Here is a 19935-nt window from a genome sequence, read left to right as displayed (position 1 = left end):
CGCTCACACGGGTGCGCAGATTCCGCTACTGCTGGGGACAGAACGGGCTGCCCACAGTCAGTGGAGCCCGGCGGTGATATTGGAAGTGAGATGACTGCCATTTTGGATCCTGGTGCCCGGCCATCGCATGCTTTGCCTTCAGTAAGGTTTAAAATTGATATAAGCTGCTAAATAAGTGTCCTGACGGCTGGACCGGGGTTACTACACTAAATTGCAGCATTTGCCTGGAGGTGAAACTACCTTCTATTTATATGGTACCACTATAATCTACTTCCTCTCAGTCTACATGCAGAGCCCAGTATCAAGTATCGTCTGAGTACAGCTCATTACACTCTGATCACAACCTCACAGTATATTACTTTGTGGATTTATTCACTGAATATATTTTGCCATTTGTGTCTCTCTGTGCTGAGTACTTCACGTCTGTGATCACGCTGACCTCTAGTGGAATTTCTCGGTCATTACTGTGTTATTTGAGTTGCATTACATCATGTTTACGTGAAACTTTCAGTCGGCTACCCCTGTCATCCCGACTAAGAATGTCATTTTGAATGGAGTCATCTTGATGTAACCTCCTGACAGCGTACTACTGCTCCTTTTATTTATAGATCGTTTGAATTTTCCTATCTCTGGGAGGTCGGTCTCTTTGTAGCCGGCTTACCATGCCTCCAAAAAAAGGTTAAAAAGGTACAAAATCGGCCCCGCCTGTCCATCTCTTTGGTACCTCGAATTCAGGTGGTCCTTCTGAGACCACTACAACATCATCTGCTTCTTCTTGTCAGTCGCACAGCCCAGCTGTAATGGCTGAAGACGTCTTAAGACATTCTAGATGGTCCTGTTACTTTACGCTCTATACATTCTATGGTATCTACATTTAAGGACTGAAATAACCTCAGAACTTAACTCTAATATTCAAGCTTTGAGGTCTGGTATCAGTGAGATTGGCACTCGTACAGACTAAGATGAAAGAGATTGTTGCATCTCACAAAGATCTGATTTCAGCACATGACACCCTTCAGGAAGACCCGGTCTCTATTCGTGATAAAGTCATTGATTTAGAAGACTGGTCTCGGAGAAATAATATCAGAATAATGGTCGTTCCGGATTCTGCTACAAATGCTGAGCTTTATGATTATGCCACGGTCCTCTTTTCAGAAACTTTCACTGAAGGCTTCTGCCGCTGACCTTCTTATTGATAGGATCCATAGACTCCCAAAGTCCAAACAGGCCCCTATCCAAGCACTGAGGGACACTCTGCTCAGGGTCCACTGTTTCATCTTAAAGAACGCATTCTACAGGCTGCTTTGTCTTCCTCATCCACAGCTGAGTGCCTGGATTATCTGCAGATATTTCCAGATATTTCTCCTGCTATTCTGAAAAAATGGGACACTCCTGTTGACAGTCCTTCATGACACTTAACCTAAACCAATCCCAGAGGAGTTGTCTTCCGTCTCGAAGTAATATGCTAAAGTGGTAAGACTGTTGCAGACACTCAGTTTGTTTCCTACTGTAACTTGTGCCAACTGGGACTAAGTTACTGGGCATGGATCTATTTTTGGCCCAGATTTATTTGCTCTTGTTATTAGTTTAAAACATATATTTTTTTACTCTTTATTTCTGTGCTATTAAATTACTATATGGTCTGAAATTCCACTGTTACGTATCATAATACATTTCTAGAATGTTTGGGTGTTCAGGTAAAGCATTACTGATTCATGTAACACCCTGTTGCCCTTATAACGGTGTTGGTAGAACCTACATTGAATATCAGGCCATGTTCTTGGCCTTTACCTCCTTTGGATACATTGGTTACATTGAGATATGATATTTCTTTGCACAATTGTTACTATGATGACTAGATTTTGCACTCTCGTATGGCTACTTGGGGTAGTCGGTGGGTTTCCCTCTTAGGCCCGACTGCCACCTTTTTCCACCTTTCTGTCACGGTTCCCTAGTGACGGAATCTCTAGCTCCTTTATGGACGCTATTTCTGTTTGTCTCCCATTTTTGTTCCCTATTTTTTTTTGTTGCTATTTGATAGATTGAAGTATGCACACGTCCTACAGACTCTATTGGACTTTACACAGATGATCCTAGATATTTCATACCATGATCTGATCTCTCTATCACGGTGAAGTTTTTAAGTCTTAATATAAAATGTCCTCATTCTCCCCGTAACAGAGGTCTTGCAATAAAATATTTCACTGACCAGAAGGCGGCGGTGGTAGCCATTCAGGAATCACATGTTCCATTGCACTCTGCCCCTCAGTTTACCAATAACTACCCAACATGCTATATCTCCTGTGGTGTATCCATCCTTTCCCATAGATCCTGCCACTTTCACCTGGAAAGCAAGTGGGTGGATTGCAATGGTAGATATTGGATTCTAGTTGGGAAAATTCATTATAAATATGTCCCCCTCACGCCAGACCGCCCCGATTTCTGAAATATTTTTTTACAAAAGCTATAAGAAATTGTACTTCTCCTTATGGGGGATTTTAATCTTGTTCCAGACCCTCATCTTGATAGATCCTCCACTACTGATGAACAGACCAGTAATGCCGCCCGTTCCTCAGCTTCCTCATGCTCCCTTTATTAGCTGAATTTGACCTTTGACCGAGTAGTGAGTGGGAAGAATATACACAGCTTTAAGGCTGGCTGATTATAATAGATATATCTTCCTATTATCAGCATCTCAGATGGAAACTGTCTAGTAAGATGTTTGGGGTATTGTATACATAAGTAGGTGAAAGGGGACAGTTGTCCAGGATAAGATAAATTATGTTATACTGAATGACTACTGCACCCAGCATCACAGACCTGAAAGTAATATCTGGTAAGACAATGTTAGCGTATCCTTGCAGGGTATAAAGCCTAGAGACTTACACATAGCAGGTTAGTTCCGAGTGAAGCTAGTTCTGTCTGCAGCGGATACAGACTTCTATAAACCCACCTCAGTTTATTAAATACAGACAGAGTTATTAAAGAGGGATCCTGAGGACGACTGAACTATATTGTTTAAACTACGTAATCGATGACCATCATCTGGGACAGATCATGAAACATCTGGGATAAGAGCGGAGTATTCTAATTTGTTCTTCCTATTACTGTAACTGAGTATAACTTGTTATTTGCAGGGTCTCATTGTTGTAACTTAGAGAAATAATAGGATTTTGGTTACCTATCGGTAAATCCTTTTCTTGTAGTCCGTAGAGGATGCTGGGGTCCATATTAGTATCATGGGGTATAGACGGGTCCACCAGGAGCCATTGGCACTCTAAGAGTTTAATAGTGTGGGCTGGCTCCTCCTTCTACGCCCCTCCTAACAGACTCAGTCTAGAAACTGTGCCCGAGACGACATACTTCGAGAGAAGGATATACACAGATAGTGGCGAGATTCATACCAGCTCACACAACAAGGCAAATCCGGCTAACATGCCGGAAAACTCAGCAACAGCTGACACAGTACTGAAACATTAAAGAACGCAAAACTTACCTAGGAACCAGGCAGTACTGAACCAAATAACTACTGCAGGATAAAGAAGCACAGGGCGGGCACCCAGCATCCTCTACGGACTACGAGAAAAGGATTCACCGGTAAGTAATTAAAATCCTATTTTCTCTTACATCCTAGAGGATGCTGGAGCCATATTAGTACCATGGGGATGTATCAAAGCACCCAGAATGGGCGGGAGAGCACGCAGGCTCCTGCAGAACTGCTTGACCAAAGTTGAGGTCCTCAGAGGCCAAAGTATCGAACTTGTAAAACCTAGCAAACGCGTTTGACCCAGACCAAGTAGCCGCTCGGCTAAGCTGCAAAGCCGAGACACCCCGGGCAGCCGCCCAGGAAAAACCCACTTTACGAGTAGAGTGGGCCTTAACAGATTTTAGACACGACAATCTTGCCATAGAACATGCATGCTGGATGGGGAACCTGATCCAGCGAGAAATTGTCTGCTTAGAAGCAGGACACCCAATTTTCTTGGGCTCATACAGGACAGAGAGTCTGACTTTCTGTGACGAGCAGTCCTCTACACATAGCTCTTCAAAGCCCTCACAACATCCAAGGCCTTTGAAGCAATTGAGGAGTCAGTAGCCACTGGCACCATAATAAGTTGGTTGATATGAAAAGACGACACAACCTTAGGAAAGTACTGTTGACGTGTCCTGAGTGCCCTATCTTCAGGGAAGACCAAATAGGGACTTTTACAGGACAAAGCCCTCAATTCCGACACACATCGCACAGAATCTAAGGCCAACAAAGTGACAGCCTTCCAAGTGAGAAACTTGACCTCAACCTCCTGTAGAGGCTCAAACCAATCTGATTGAAGGAAATGCAACACTACGTCCAAATCCCAGGGCGCCGTCGGCACCACAAAGGAAGGCTAGATATGCAGAACCCCTTTCAAAAAAGTCTGAACCTCAGGGAGGGCAGCTAATTGTTTCTGGAAGAAAATGGTTAAAGACGAAATCTGGACCTTGAGGGATCCCAATCTCAGGCCCATATCCACTCCTGTTTGCAGGAATAGGAGAAACCATCCAAGTTGAAACTCCACCGCAGGAAACTTCATGGATTCACACCAAGACACATATTTTTTCCAAATGTGATGGTAATGTTTAGATGTTACCCCCTTCCTAGCCTGTATCAGGGTATGAATAACTGCACTCGGAATACCCTTCCAAGCTAAGATCTGACGCTCAACCACCATGCCGTCAAACGTAGCCATGTTAAGTCCTGAGAAGCGAACGACCCCTGTATTAGAAGATACTCCCGTAGAGGCAGAGGCCTTGGATCTTCCAGTAGTAGATCCAGCAGATCCATGTAGCAAGCCCTCCTTGGCCAGTCTGGAGCAATGAGGATTGCCAGAACTTTTGTTTTTATTACAAGCTGTAGAACGAATGAGAGGAAGTGGAGGGAACACATACACTGATGGGAACACCCACGGTGTCACCAGTGCGTCCACCGCCACTGCTTGTGGGTCTCTCAACCTCTGCAGCTTTTTGTTGAGGCAGGAGGCCATCATTTCTATGTGGGTAACCCCCCACCAACCGGTTACCTCCTCAAACACCTCCGGGTGGAGGCCCCATTGTCCTGGATGGAGATCGTGTCTGCAGAGGAAGTCTGCTTCCCAGTTGTCCACTCCCGGAATGAAGATTGCCGACATCGCCACCGTGTGTCTTTCTACCCAGAGGAGGATTCTTGTCACCTCTGACATTGCAGCCTTGCTCTTCGTTCCACCTTGTCGGTTAATGTAGGCCACTGTGGTCACGTTGTCCGACTGCACCTGAACAGCTCGATCCTGTAGAAGGTGTGCTGCTTGAAGAAGGCCGTTGTACACGGCTCTTAACTCCAGGATGTTTATTGGAAGAAAGGATTCCTGACTTGACCACCTTCCTTGGAAGGTTTACCCTTGAGTGACTGCACCCCAACCTCTGAGACTTGCATCCGTGGTTAGAAGGATCCAGTCCTGAACACTGAACCTTCAGCCCTCCAGAAGCTGAGGCAGTTGCAGCCACCAGAGGAGTGAAATCCTTGCTTTCGGCGACAGACGTATCCTCTGGTGTATGTTTAGGTGAGATCCCGACCACTGGTCCAGGAGATCCAGTTGAAAGGACAGAGCATGAAACCTTCCGTACAGCAGAGCCTCATAGGAGGCAACCATCTTCCCCAGAAGGCGGATGCACTGATGAACTGATATCCGGGCAGGATTCAAGACATCCCCGACCATTGTTTGTATCACCAATGCTTTCTCCACCGGTAGAAACACCTCCGTGTTGAGGATCATCCCCAGGAAAGACACCCTCCTTATCGGCTCCAGATGAGACTTTGGAAGGTTCAGGATCCACCCATGATCCCAGAGTAGTTGAGTTGAGAGCGCAATACTCTGCAACAGCTTCTCCTTGGAAGATGCCTTTATCAGCAGATCATCCAATATCTATAGAAGGTGTGAGAGGGCTTGTTCATTCTAGTCCTAGCGGGCCGAAAGGACTGACGTGTTGGGAGAAAAGGGTTTCTTCATAGCCGGTGCAGCTGAGGAAAGAAAAGGAGCCTTACCCACGGCAGCCGTGGCAATCCACGCATCCAGCGCCTCCCCAGAAAGAGCCTGACCTGTATAGGGTAGTTTCTCCACACTTTTCCTGGATTCCGCATCCGCAGACCATTGGTGCAGCCAGAGACCGCTGCGAGCCGAGACAGACATGGCGGAGATCCCCGCAGCCATGGAACCCAGATCCTTCATGGAATCTACCAGGAACCATGCAGAATCCTGTATGTTACGTAAAAACAAATCAACGTCACCTTTATCCATCATAGTCAAGTCATCCTGCAGAGTGATTGACCACTTTACTATTGCTTTTTAAATCCATGCACAGGCAATAGTGGACCGCAGGATCACCCCCGTAGCCGTGTAAATGGATTTGAGCGTAGCATCCACCTTGCGATCTGCCGGATCTTTCAACGTGGTGGATCCCGGGACAGGTAAGACTTTTTCTCCGGGTTTTCCCAGGATTTTTCAAATATTGCATTTAATTCCTTAGATGCAGGGAAGGTGGGCGGGGCTTTCTTACTATCCGTGAAAAAGGCCTCCTCAACTTGCTCAGGGGTTGTGTCAGCAATATTCAACACATCCCGCATGGCCTCAATCATCTACTGCACCCCCTTGGCAAGTGATGCCGTCCCCTTCGACCCATCACCGTCTGCCATGTCAGAATCGGTATCCGTGTCACCCTGCGTAATGTGGGCAAGATCACGTGTGTGAGAATGTACCGCAGGGGACCCCGAGGGAGCAGGACCGGGCCATACAACCAGAGAGGACTGTAATACCTGAGTGGCAGTTTCAGTCCTAGCAACCCTTTCAGAAATCTGAGAAATAACCCCCCTAAGAGAGTCTGACCACTCCGGTTCCCTAGCCGGGATCTGCGCTACAACAGTGCAATCCTGATTACATGGGATGGGATTTTCCTGAGAAGATATATTCTCTGCAGCATAGGAGACAGAGTCTCTAGACATGTTTGCTTGAGAGATTGGAGCCAACCCACACACAGCGCTATATAGGTATAGGGAGACCCCAAACCAGCGCTGACTGTGCATCTTAATAGGTGACCCTGTCTATATACAACCTCCCCCCCTTCTACCGTACAGATAGCTGGAGGTGCTCTTCACAGGCAGCGTGGATCCAGACAGGAAAATGGCGCTGAACGCTGCTGGGTCCGTTCTGAGAAGCTCCGCCCCCGTAATGACGCTGTCTTTCCGCTCTTGAAGATTATCCTGGCATGAGGATTTTTGGTGCTGGCTGAGATCCAGGGACCCCGACAGGCTGTGTGTTCAGTAGATCCAGGGACCCCGACAGGCTGTGTGGCCAGTATAGGGTGTCAGCGTCGGCTCAGGGCGTCCCACACAGCGCCGCGCCAAGTGCTGCTGAGCACCGGAGCGCAGTTATTACTGCGCTCCCTACCCTGTTGCCGCCATCTTCACATCGGCTCCACGCTTGCCAGGGGCCGATGACTCTTCAGCTCTGCAAGGGGTTGGCGGCATGCTGCTGGGGCGAGCGTTCTCCTGCGGCTGGCAGCGATCTATCCTCTCTGGAGCTCGGTGTCCAGTCAGCGGAGACAGTGGCTCAGACCCCGCAGGGCGGACACTACTCCCCCTCAGTCCCTCGATGCAGGGAAGCTGTTGCCAGCAGCCTCCCTATAAAAAAAAAAAACTCTAAAAAAACTTTTACTAAAGAAGCTCAGTAGAGCTCCCCTAGCTGTGACCGGCTCCTCCGGGCACATTTTCTAAACAGGGGAAGAGTGGGGAAGAGACTGGTCAGATCTCTGGGCTGGTAACACACAGTGACATGATGTGAGGGAGAGCAGGAGTACAATAGGGGCTGATGGCTCCTGATGTATGAGATACACCAGAGAGTGTGGGGAGGAGACTGGTCAGATCTCTGGGCTGGTAACACACAGTGACATGATGTGAGGGGAGAGCAGGAGTGTAATAGGGGATGATGGCTCCTGATGTATGAGATACACCAGAGAGTGTGGGGAGGAGACTGGTCAGATCTCTGGGCTGGTAACACAGTGACATGATGTGAGGGAGAGCAGGAGTACAATAGGGGATGATGGCTCCTGATGTATGAGATACACCAGAGAGTGTGGGGAGGAGACTGGTCAGATCTCTGGGCTGGTAACACACAGTGACATGATGTGTGGGAGAGCAGGAGTATAATAGGGGCTGATGGCTCCTGATGTATGAGATACACCAGAGAGTGTGGGGAGGAGACTGGTCAGATCTCTGGGCTGGTAACACACAGTGACATGATGTGAGGGGGAGAGCAGGAGTATAATAGGGGCTGATGGCTCCTGACTACCTCACTGGGCAAATATATTTCCCTCATTAGTGTGTACTGACAGAGGAGGGTGTAGGATAAGAGATTGCTGTAGTGACTGAGCAAGGAGAATATGCGACTCTTTTCTGTAATAAGTGTTTATTACTCACCTGTGCTGATATCTGTAGGGATCTCCTCCTCCTTACACTGCTGATCACCCCTCACATACGTCTCTTCTTCTCCCTCTATATCTTCTGCCTTTATATCAGTCACATACGTCTCTTCTTCTCCCTCTATATCTTCTGCCTTTATATCAGTCACATACGTCTCTTCTTTTCCCTCTATATCTTCTGCCTTTATATCAGTCACATACATCTCTTCTTCTCCCTCTATAGCTTCTATTTTAATATCAGACAGACGTTCTACCTAAAAAAAACCAAAACACTATAATGACATTTGCATACAGTCAGATTAAACTGAGGTGAAACAGTATAATATCAGTGTATAAGACACACAGCTCCTCTACAGATCATATAGTGACAGTCACTTTGGTATATTGGGGAGACCATAAATACCACCTACCTGATCCTCCTGTGGGATCCTGTGATTCTCCTCTGTACAATCCTGGGAATACAGAGGACGGGGACATCTCTCTGGGGTATCTCTGTTACTGGGCCCATCTGTAGGAGACACACAGTGACTGAGTACAGTGTATATATGTGATTATCAGATGATGTGTGTATATAGGGGCCCCCATACCTGCTCTCCCCTGTACAATACATGACAGTCTCCTCTTACCCAGTGATGTGAGGGGCCGGTGATTCTCCATCATCACTTCCTTGTACAGACCCTTGTGTTCCTCTATATACTCCCCCTCCTGCATGGAGACATAGACAGTGACATCCTGACACCTTATAGGAACCTGACACACAGTGATACAGTCATCACCCAGACACGTCCCCTGGTATTACTGTATAATGCCCCATTCCCAGCAGTCACCTCTCCAGTCATCACCCAGACACATTCCCTGGTGTTACTGTATAATGTCCCATTCCCAGCAGTCACCTCTCCAGTCATCACCCAGACACATCCCCTGGTGTTACTGTATAATTTTCCATTCCCAGCAGTCACCTCTCCAGTCATCACCCAGACACATCCCCCGGTGTTACTGTATAATGCCCCATTCCCAGCAGTCACCTCTCCAGTCATCACCCAGACACATTCCCTGGTGTTACTGTATAATGCCCCATTCCCAGCAATCACCTCTCCAGTCATCACCCAGACACGTCCCCTGGTGTTACTGTATAATGTCCCATTCCCAGCAGTCACCTCTCCAGTCATCTCCCAGACACATCCCCTGGTGTTACTGTATAATGCCCCATTCCCAGCAGCCACCTCTCCAGTCCTCACCCAGACACATCCCCTGGTGTTACTGTATAATGCCCCATTCCCAGCTGCCACCTCTCCAGTCATCACCCAGACACGTTCCCTGGTGTTACCATATAATACCCCATTCCCAGCAGTCACATCTCCAGTCATCACCCAGACACATCCCCTGGTGTTACTGTATAATGTCCCATTCCCAGCAGTCACCTCTCCAGTCATCACCCAGACACGTCCCCCGGTGTTACTGTATAATGTCCCATTCCCAGCAGTCACCTCTCCAGTCATCACCCAGACACGTCCCCTGGTGTTACTGTATAATGCCCCATTCCCAGCAGTCACCTCTCCAGTCATCACCCAGACACTTCCCCTGGTGTTACTGTATAATGCCCCATTCCCAGCAGTCACCTCTCCAGTCATCACCCAGACACGTTCCCTGGTGTTACTGTATAATGCCCCATTCCCAGCAGTCACCTCTCCAGTCATCACCCAGACACGTTCCCTGGTGTTACTGTATAATGCCCCATTCCCAGCAGTCACCTCTCCAGTCATCACCCAGACACATCCCCTGGTGTTACTGTATAATGCCTCATTCCCGGCAGTCACATCTCCAGTCATCACCCGTACACGTGCCCTGGTGTTACTGTACAATGTCCCATTCCCAGCAGTCACCTCTCCAGTGATCACCCAGACACGTCCCCCGGTGTTACTGTATAATGTCCCATTCCCATCAGTCACATCTCTAGTGATCACCCAGACACGTCCCCCGGTGTTACTGTATAATGTCCCATTCCCAGCAGTCACCTCTCCAGTGATCAACCAAACACTTCCCCTGTAGTTACTGTATAATGACCCATTCCCAGCAGTCACCTCTCCAGTTATCACCCAGACACGTCCCGTTGTGTTACTGTATAATGTCCCATTTCCAGCAGTCACCCCTCCAGCCATCACCCAGACACATCCCCTGGTGTTACAGTATAATGTCCCATTCCCAGCAGTCACCTCTCCAGTCATTACTGAGACACGTCCCCTGGTGTTACTGTATAATGCCCCGTTCCCAGCAGTCACCTCTCCAGTCATTACCCAGACACATCCCCTGGTGTTACTGTATAATGTCCCACTCCCAGCAGTCACCTCTCCAGTCATCACCCAGACACATCCTCCAGTGTAACTGTATAATGTCCCATTCCCAGCAGTCACCTTTCCAGTCAGCAGCTGAATGATCTTGTTGGTGAGTTCCAGGATCTTCTGGTCACTGTGTCTCTCATGTATTAGTGAGTGAGGTGGAGGCACCGTGATGGGGCTCTGGGTTCTGCTTAGTCCTCCTGACACACGGGGATGGCTGCTGGGTGTCTCACACTCACCAGATGTCTTCTTCACTATTGTGCAACCCTGCGAAATAGGGGAGGCATCAATATCACTGTAAATACTGCCAGATTCCCTCACCTTCCCAGTCATGTCCCTGTATTATTACTATAGATATAAGTGATGTCACTGTGATGCTCCCAGATCCCCTCACCACCCCAGTCATGTTCCTGTATCATTACTATAGATATAAGTGATGTCACTGTGACACTTCCAGATTCCTTCACCTCCCCAGTCATGTTCCTGTATTATTACTATAGATAGGGCTAATAGACCAGGGTGACATAGAAGCGGAAGACTCAGCGCGGATAAGAGGGTTAGGAGGACAATTGGTTGGGGTTGGTGAAGAAGTGGGCCTTGAAAGCCAATTTTAAGTTTTGTAGAGATGTGGAGAGCGAGATGGGGAGAGCACGTGCAAAATAGGTAGGACTGGGAGGAGGTAACCAGTTGGCAGGAGAGGCGGCGTGGGAGTGTAGGAGAGATGAGGTCAGAGATGCAAGAGGGAGAAGAGTGGGTGAGGGCTTTGAATGTGAGAAGCTTGATTTCTATTCTGAAAGGGAAGGGAAGCTAGTGAAGGTCCTGCATGAGAGGGGAGGTGGATGTAGTACATTTGGTGAGGAAGATGAGATGGGCAGCAGCACTGAGGATAGATTGGAGTGGAGAGAGGCGTATGTCACAGATGTCAGAAAGGAGATTACAGTAGTCCAATCTGGAGAGGACCAGTGAGTGGATGAGGGTCTTTGTAGCATTCTGGGTTAGAAAGGGTCTGAGCCTGAAAATGTTTTTGAGATGGAAATGGCAGTACTGGGAGAGGTGCTGAATGTGTGGTGTGAAGGAGAGGGAGGAGGGAAGGATTACTCCATGACAGCGCACTTGGGGGCTAGAGGAGATAGTAGTGTCATCAATAGATAATTAAATTGTGGGAGAAGTTATGCGGGAGGGAGGGAAGATGATCAGCTCAGCGTTGGACATAAGTGTTAGAAAGCGCTGGGACATTCAGGAAGAGATAGCAGAGTGACAGTTGGAGATATGAGGACAGCGGGGGAGAGGTCCGGGGAGGAAAGGTAGATTCGAGTATCATTAGCGTAGAGAGGATATTGTAAGTGAAGAGCTAAAGAGCTCACCTAAAGAGGATGTGTTGCGAGTAAAGAAGACTGCTAGAGGAAGTGGGGGGTGGGAGACAGAAGGAAGCGTCAGAAACGTAGGAGGACAGCCAGGAGAGGGCAGTATCACGCAAGGGAGTAAATAGGATTTTACTATACCTGCCGGTAAATCCTTTTCTCGTAGTCCATAAGGGATATTAGGGACAGAATTAGTACGATGGGGTATAGACGGGTCCAAAGGAGCAAGTGCACTTTAAATTCTTCACTGGCGTGCTTGGCTCCTCCCCTCTATGCCTCCTCCTACAGCTCAGTTATAGGTAAAACAGTGCCGAAGGAGAATTACATACTTGAGAGAAGGAACATAAAACAACAACAATAGGTGTGGAGAGATATAAACACCAGCACACCAATACAAAACTAAGCCAGCAAGGCCTGGTAACATTAACATAAGCTCAGCCAGCAAAGTCTGGCAACATTAACAGCAACAGATGAACAGGTAACACATAACAGAGAACCTGCAGAAAGTCACCGCAGAGAGGCGGGCGCCCAATATCCCTTATGGACTACGAGAAAAGGATTTTCCGGTAGGTATATAAAATCCTATTTTGTCTAGCATCCATAAGGGATATTGGGAACAGAATTAGTACGATGGGGATGTCCCAAAGCTTCCAGAACTGGCGGAAACAGGCGGAGACAACTGCAGCACCGCCTGCCCAAACTGGTTATCCTCTTTGGTCAGGGTATCAAATTTGTAGAATTTCACAAAGGTGTTAGTCCTCAACCAGGTAGCAGCTCGGCATAGTTGTAGGGCCGAGACTCCATGGGCAACCGCCCAGGAAGAAACCACTGATCTAGTAGAGTGGGCCTTCAGAGACTGTGGAACCGGTAAGGCTGCCGACACATAAGCCTGTTGGATTGTAAACTTAATCCAACGAGCAATGGACTTCTTTGAAGCAGGGCAACCCTTTTTACGTGCATCATACAACACGAACAAGGAATCCATCTTCCTGATGCGAGACGTCCTTTTGACATAGACCTGCAAGGCTCGTACAGCATCCAATGCATCTGGAATAGAAGCAGTGCCAGAACTTGACAGAATCACAATAGGTTGATTCAAGTGAAACGCGGAGACCACCTTCGGCAGGAACTGCTGTCGAGTCCTGAGCTCCGCTCTGTTCTCGTAAAAGACCAAGGATGGACTTTTGCACGACAAGGCCCCCAATTCTGAGACATGCCTAGCATAAGCCAGGGCCAGTAACATCACCGTCTTCCACATCATCAGAGGTTCGAACCAGGAGGACTGTAGAAAACGTAACCTAACATCTAGATCCCAAGGTGCCGTAGGGGGCACAAAGGGAGGTTGTATATGAATAACCCCTTGCAAGAAGGCTAGAGAGCCAACTTCTGGAAGTAGATGGAAAGAACGGAAACCTGGACCTTAATGAATCCCAGACGTAAGCCAATTACCTTTTTGGAAAGCCGTTTGTGAGCTAGGATGTTCCGCTCAACTTCCATGCCGTCAAACGAAGCCGCCGTAAGTCCGGGTAGACGAACGGTCCTTGTTGAAGAAGATCCCTTCTTAGTGGTAGAGGCCAAGGGTCCTGTAAGGACATGTCCAGAAGAGCCATGTACCACGCTCTTCGGGGCCAATCCAGGGCAATCAATATTGCTTCCACTCTTTGAAGTCTAATCCACTTGAGCACCCTTGGGATCAGAGGACTCAGAAGAAACAGGTAGACCAGCTGGTAAGGCCAAAGCGCAGTCAGCGCATTCACTGCGTTCGCCTGAGGGTCTCTGGTTCGTGAGCAATAGCAGCGAAGCTTCTTGTTGAGATAAGAGGCCATCAAGTCGATCTGTGGGCAACCCCACCTGTCGATGATCAGTTGGAACACCTGAGGGTGTAGTCCCCATCCCCCGGGTGGAGGTCATGGCGGCTTAGGAGGTCCGCATCCCAGTTGTCTACTCCCGGAATGAAGTTTGCAGACAGCGCTCTTGCATGTTTTTCTGCCCAGAGGAGTATTCTTGACACTTCTCGTATACGGGCCCTGCTTTTGTCCCTCCTTGTCGATTGATGTACGCCACCGCCGTGGCATTGTCCGACTGCACCTGGATCGCCCGATGCCTTAGTAGAGGAGATGCCTGATGCAGAGGCGTTGTGGATAGCCCGAAGTTCCAGAATGTTGATTGGAAGCAGGGCCTCCTGGGCAGACCACCTGGCCTGGAACTGCGCCCCTTGGGTAACAGCTCCCCATCCTCGTAGACTCGCATCTGTTGTGGAGGAGGATCCAGTCCTGAATCCCGAAGTTCCGGCCTTCCAAGAGGTTGGAAGACTGTGTCCACCACAGGAGTGAAATCCTGGCCTGGGGTGACAGCCGAATCATCCGGTGTATCTGAAGATGGGAACTGGACCATTTATTCAGGATGTCCAATTGGAAGGGTCTAGCATGGAACCTTCCGTACTGTATCGCCTCGTAGGAGGCGACCATCTTTCCCAACAATTTTATGCAAAGATGGACAGAGACTCGAGCAGGTCTGAGGACCATGCGTACCATTTCTTGGAGTGTTCTCGCCTTGTCCACTTGGAGGAATACTTTCTGTGCTACAGTATCCAGTAGCATGCCCAAAAACAGGAGCCGCGGAGACTATTCCAGGTGGGACAGGAGTTGGATAGTGCGATTTATAGAAACATAGAATTTGTCGGCAGATAAGAACCACTTGGCCCATTTAGTCTACCCCTTTTTTTTTTACATTATTTTTATCTCTAACCTTATTTGATCCTTATTTCTTTGTAAGGATATCCTTATGTCTATCCAATGCATGTTTAAATTGCTCTACTGTCTTAGCCTCTACCACCTCTGATGGGAGGGTATTCCACTTGTCCACTACCCTTTCTATGTGGAGTAATAGAAGCTCCCTCGATCTTGCTTTGATCAGATCGTCCAGGTATGGGATCACATTGACCCTCTGGACCCAGAGTTGAAACATCATTTCCACCATCACCTTCGTGAACACCCTTGGAGCTGTAGACAGGACGAAGGGTAATGCCTAAAATTGGTAGTGATCGTTCAGAATGGGAAAACCTCAGAAAGGCCTGATGAGGTGGCCAAATTAGTATATGTAGATAAGCATCCTTGATATCCAGGGATACTAGGAACTCCTGTGGTTCCAGGCCTGCGATCACTGCCCTCAGAGATTCCATCTTGAATTTGAAAACCTTCAGGTAAGGATTCAAAGACTTCATATTCAGAATGGATCTCACAGACCCATCTGGTTTCGGTACTGCAAACAGACTGGAGTAGTAACCCTGTCTTTGTTGCAACAGTGGTACTGGGACAATGACCTGGGACTGTACCAACTTCTTTATGGCCAGTAGTAGAGTACCACGGATACTTTCCAAAACTGGTAAGCCTGATTTGAAAAATCGTTGGGGAGGTGTACCTTCGAACTCCGGCTTGTAGCCCTGAAAGATAAGGTCCCTTACCCAAGCATCCTGGCAATAACCGTCCCAGATGTGGCTGAAGTGACGTAACTGAGCTCCCACCACGAGATCTCCTCGGGGTGGGTGTGCACCGTCATGCTGAAGTGTTTGTGGGAACAGAACTGGTTTTCTGGTTCTGAGACCCAGCAACTGTTGGTTTTATAGGTTTTCCCATGAAGCCTCTCGCTGCGTTGGAGGCTCCTCTGGCTCTGGATCGAAATCTGGAGGACCGAAAGGACTGAGTAGACGTGGATTTCCCGGCCGTAGCCTTCGAAATCCAGGTGTCTAGGTCACCTCCAAATAGCCATTCACCTGTGAAGGGAAGATTCCACATTACGTTTTGAGTTAGCATCAACAATCCACTGACGTAACCATATGGCTCTACGCGCAGACACAGCCATAGCCGTGGTTCCAGAAGTAACAGTGCCAATCTCTTTTAAGGAGTCACAGAGGACTCTTGCCGTGTCCTGAATGTGAGTCAGTAAGGCAACAGTGTTGACTAAGGTCATATTACCCGAGAGACCTTCCTTTATTTGACTAGTCCAGGAATGAATTGCATGTGTCATCCAGAAACCTGCAATGACCGGCCTTTGTGCTACGCCTGCAGCAACGTAAATAGATTTTAGAGTAGTCTCTATTTTTCTATCTGCGGAGTCCTTCACCGTAAGGGAGCCCGGAGCAGGGAGCACTGCCTTTTTAGAAAGGCGAGAGACTGAGACATCTATGGCTGGGGATTCTTCCTAGAACTTTCTGCCTTCAGGGGCAAAGGGGAAGGTATTCAGAAACCTTTTCGTCACCTGATATTTTTTATCTGGATTCATCCAGGCTAGTTTAAATAAATCATCCAATTCCGTGGAATCAGGGAATGCGACTTTTGGTTCCTTTTGAGGGAGGAAAAATGACTGCTGAGTGTCAGGAATCGGCGCTCTGCTGTGTCTCACCTAACAGCGTGCTGGTGTGCAGGCCTCCGGAGGTCATGGCCCCAGTTGCGACTGCATGGGTGTATGGACCGCAAGCGTCATCTTCCGCATTGCTGAGTACCCCTGAGTCTGGTCCTGTGTGTATTCTGCTGTGTGCCGGTGTACTGCCTGTGTGGTCGTTGCCATGACTCCTGCACTAAGCTGATCCCGGTGTGCAATCCAGCACTGTGTCTCCACCCAGAGTTCAGTGACCAATCACTGCAAAGCCAGGGGTATAACTCCCAGTCCGTGGCTCACTCACATTGCCTCGGACAACGAGTCACATACCCTATGTCTAGTTCTCCCAGTTCCTGTGTTCCTGTTTCCAACGTTCCCCTGTGGATATCTTCTTTGTTCCAGTTACCATCTCTACAGCTCTCCTGTTACTCCGGACTTCAGTTACATCCAGCTTCAAATCCATCAGCAGTAAGAGACTCTCCTCAGGTGTTTTTTCTCATTACCTTACCTGTGCACTAATTGTCAGCTTACCATCTGTGCTTCTCAGCCGCATAACATCTACTGGCTTACAGACTGTCTCCTGCTTTAGCCTAAGTGTGGCTATATGGACTTTGTGTTATCCAGAGACTGTATATGTTCAAAAACTATTGAAGTTCAGTTATTTCACCAGCATTCAATATCAAGTTATATTTAAGTTCTGCTGCAAAAGACTTTTAAGTTATTTGGATTCAGTTATCTGTCATTGTTACCGGTTATCAGTGTATTCAGTATTGTACCATCTGCTTTGCATTAATAAACATCAGCGCTTATGCGCAGGACTTTCATATTGCCTCCCTGCTTTGTACATCGCACCAACACTGACCCACTATCGCCCCCGCCGGGGATAGACAAACCCAGAGACCTGACACTGAGTACTTGCATCCCCCAGGGGGAGCTTTAACACCTCCCTAATAGTCAATATGAGGGATTCAATACCCTGAATCGTGGTGGGATCTCCACTTATGGGGTCTCAATCACCCCCAGCATCCTGTACATCATCATCATCATCTGATAGGAGTGCAGGTAGAGCAGGTTTCTGTGAAGAAGGCAGGGAGGGATGCTTAGCAGTAAGGCTAGCCACTGCTTGTTGCAGTTCTTGTGTCTTGTTTGCAGTTGCAGTGAGCTGAGATGACATATCAGACATCATAGTTTTTATAGCCCTCAACCAGGGGGGCTCTGCATTCTCCCCCACATTAGTATCAGCATGAGATGACTGACTACACTGCTCACATGATACTGAGCTGGATGTACTAGGAGAGAACCTGGCATTACACACACTGCAAGACTTCTGTTTTACCATAGTGTAGTAGAAAACAGTACAATATACACACACAATACAGCCTGATATGATATATGACAAGCCTGCCCTATTGCATGTGAGAGGAGACAGAGAAGAGAGGACTCCAGCGCACCCAATGGTGACCGGCCCCAGTGAGGCTGTCAGCGGTTGTTACATCTGTGTAACCACAGTGAGATTCTTTATAAAACCCCACAGGGGATTATTGTGCACAATGATAGCGGCTCTCCCCACCCCTATACCCGGTACCAGTGTATACAGGGGCAGTTCTGGAGGAGCTGTGGAGGCTGCTGCAGCTCATGCAGAGGAAGACGCCAATATGCCGCTGAGCCCGCTCTAATGTAGCTCCGCCCCCCGCCATGGTGCCGGAGCTACTGTTTAATATTTATACTGGCCATGTCTCCTTATGTATGTACAGCCTCACATAAATGCTTGGTTCACCTGTGTTTAGCCAGTCTCACGCAGGGGCTATAGCGGGTCCCCCGCAGGAGGGATCCGTACGCCGCACCCACGCTTCAGCCGCGCATTAGACCGGGGGACCCTCCTAGCGGGGCCCCGGCTGGTACTCTCCACCGACGATCACCTTCAGGCAGTGTCAGGGGTGTGCGGAATGCTACGGCTGCAACAGCCAAGGTGCCATGCCCCGCTGAAAACAAACAGCCACTCAGGATGGTGGTCCTGCAGCGGAGAAGCAGCTCTACACCTCAGGAGGCCGGTGACCGTCTCCCCCCTAACTCCCACGGTGCAGGTATACTGTTGCCCAACCAGCATACCGAAATCATTAAAAGTTAGAAATAAAAATGAAGGAAAACTCTGGAGCTGCAGAGTGGCATCCTCTCCTGAGGGCTCTTTATCTAAACTGAGCTGTAGGAGGGGCATAGAGGGGAGGAGCCAGCACACCCAGTGGTAGAATGTTTAAAGTGCATGTGCTCCTTTGGACCCGTCTATACCCCATGGTACTAATTCTGTACCCAATATCCCTTATGGATGCTAGAGAAAAGTAATTGCAGCAGAGGGTGGTCCACAGTGTCCAATGCAGCAGAGAGGTGAAGGAGAATAAGCAGAGCGTAGCAATCACTGGATCTGGCAGCATGGAGGTCTTTGCAGACTTTAGCGAGGGCAGTATCAGTGGAGTGGAGAGGACGGAAGCCAGGCTGAAATGGGTCAAGCAGTGAGTGTGAGGAAAGACAGGCGGATGTAGACTATACGCTCAAGGAGTTAGGAGGAGAGAGATGGACGATAGTTGGAGAGAGTGGTTGTATCAAGGGTAGGTTTTATAAGAATAGGGGAGACAGGAGCATGATGGAAGGCAGAGGGGACAGTGTCTGATGAGAGGGAGAGAATGAGATAGGCAAGATGGGAACAGGCAGAAGAAGAGAGGTAGCGGAGGAGGTGGGAGGTGATCGGGTCACATGGGGAGGTGGAGGGGGTGAGGAACGGCTGAGGGCCATGACTTCCACACTAGATACAGAGAAGAGAGATGTCAGAGTTGGCAGGAGGTAAGGAGGGGGGGGGATGGGAGGGGGAAATGGAGGAGGGGGTTGCTCAGGGTCTGGTGGGATGTGATATCCTGCCATAGGGAGTCAATTCTGGATGGGAAGTAGGTGGCAAAGTCAAGAGCAGAGAGTGAGGGGGCAGGGGGGTGGGGTGGGGGGGGGGGGGGCAGAGGAACGAGTTGACAGTGGAAAAGGGGCGCCGGGGTTTGAGGGCTGGGAGAAGATGAGGTTCTTGACAGAAAGTGGACAGTAGGAATGTATGTGGAGTGCCAGGGTTGCGGTGTCACATCAGGTGAGGGGGATAGAAGGGGAGAGGCAGGAGGCGTCAGGTGAGGGGAATAGAAGGGGACAGACAGGGGTAGGCAGGTGAGGGGGGATAGAAGGGGACAGGCATGAGGCGGCAGTTGATGGGAATAGAAGGGGACAGGCAGGGGGCGGCAGGTGAGGGGGATAGAAGGGGACAGGGAGGAGGAGGCAGGTGAGGAGGAAAGAAGGGGACAGGCAGGGGGCGGCAGGTGAGGAGGATAGAAGGGGACAGGCAGGGG

General features: G+C 48.9%; 1 protein-coding gene across 1 annotated transcript in view; it reads right to left on the bottom strand.

Annotated features, from left to right (window-relative positions):
* The window catches only part of LOC134984782 (zinc finger protein 585B-like), a 671664-nt gene that overhangs the window by 2869 nt on the left and 648860 nt on the right, over positions 1-19935 (bottom strand). The window contains exons 4-5 of the mRNA XM_063950275.1: positions 15645-15862; positions 3405-3468 (exon numbers count right to left, since the gene is read on the bottom strand). Of these exons, the coding sequence (XP_063806345.1) occupies positions 3405-3468; positions 15645-15862 (282 nt within the window). The remainder of the gene's footprint in view (positions 1-3404; positions 3469-15644; positions 15863-19935) is intronic.

The sequence above is a fragment of the Pseudophryne corroboree genome (assembly GCF_028390025.1).
Source record: "Pseudophryne corroboree isolate aPseCor3 chromosome 3 unlocalized genomic scaffold, aPseCor3.hap2 SUPER_3_unloc_8, whole genome shotgun sequence".
Taxonomy (NCBI): Eukaryota; Metazoa; Chordata; class Amphibia; order Anura; family Myobatrachidae; genus Pseudophryne; species Pseudophryne corroboree.
Note: the sequence above shows the minus strand (reverse complement) of the source record. Positions and strands in the feature narration are given on the sequence as shown.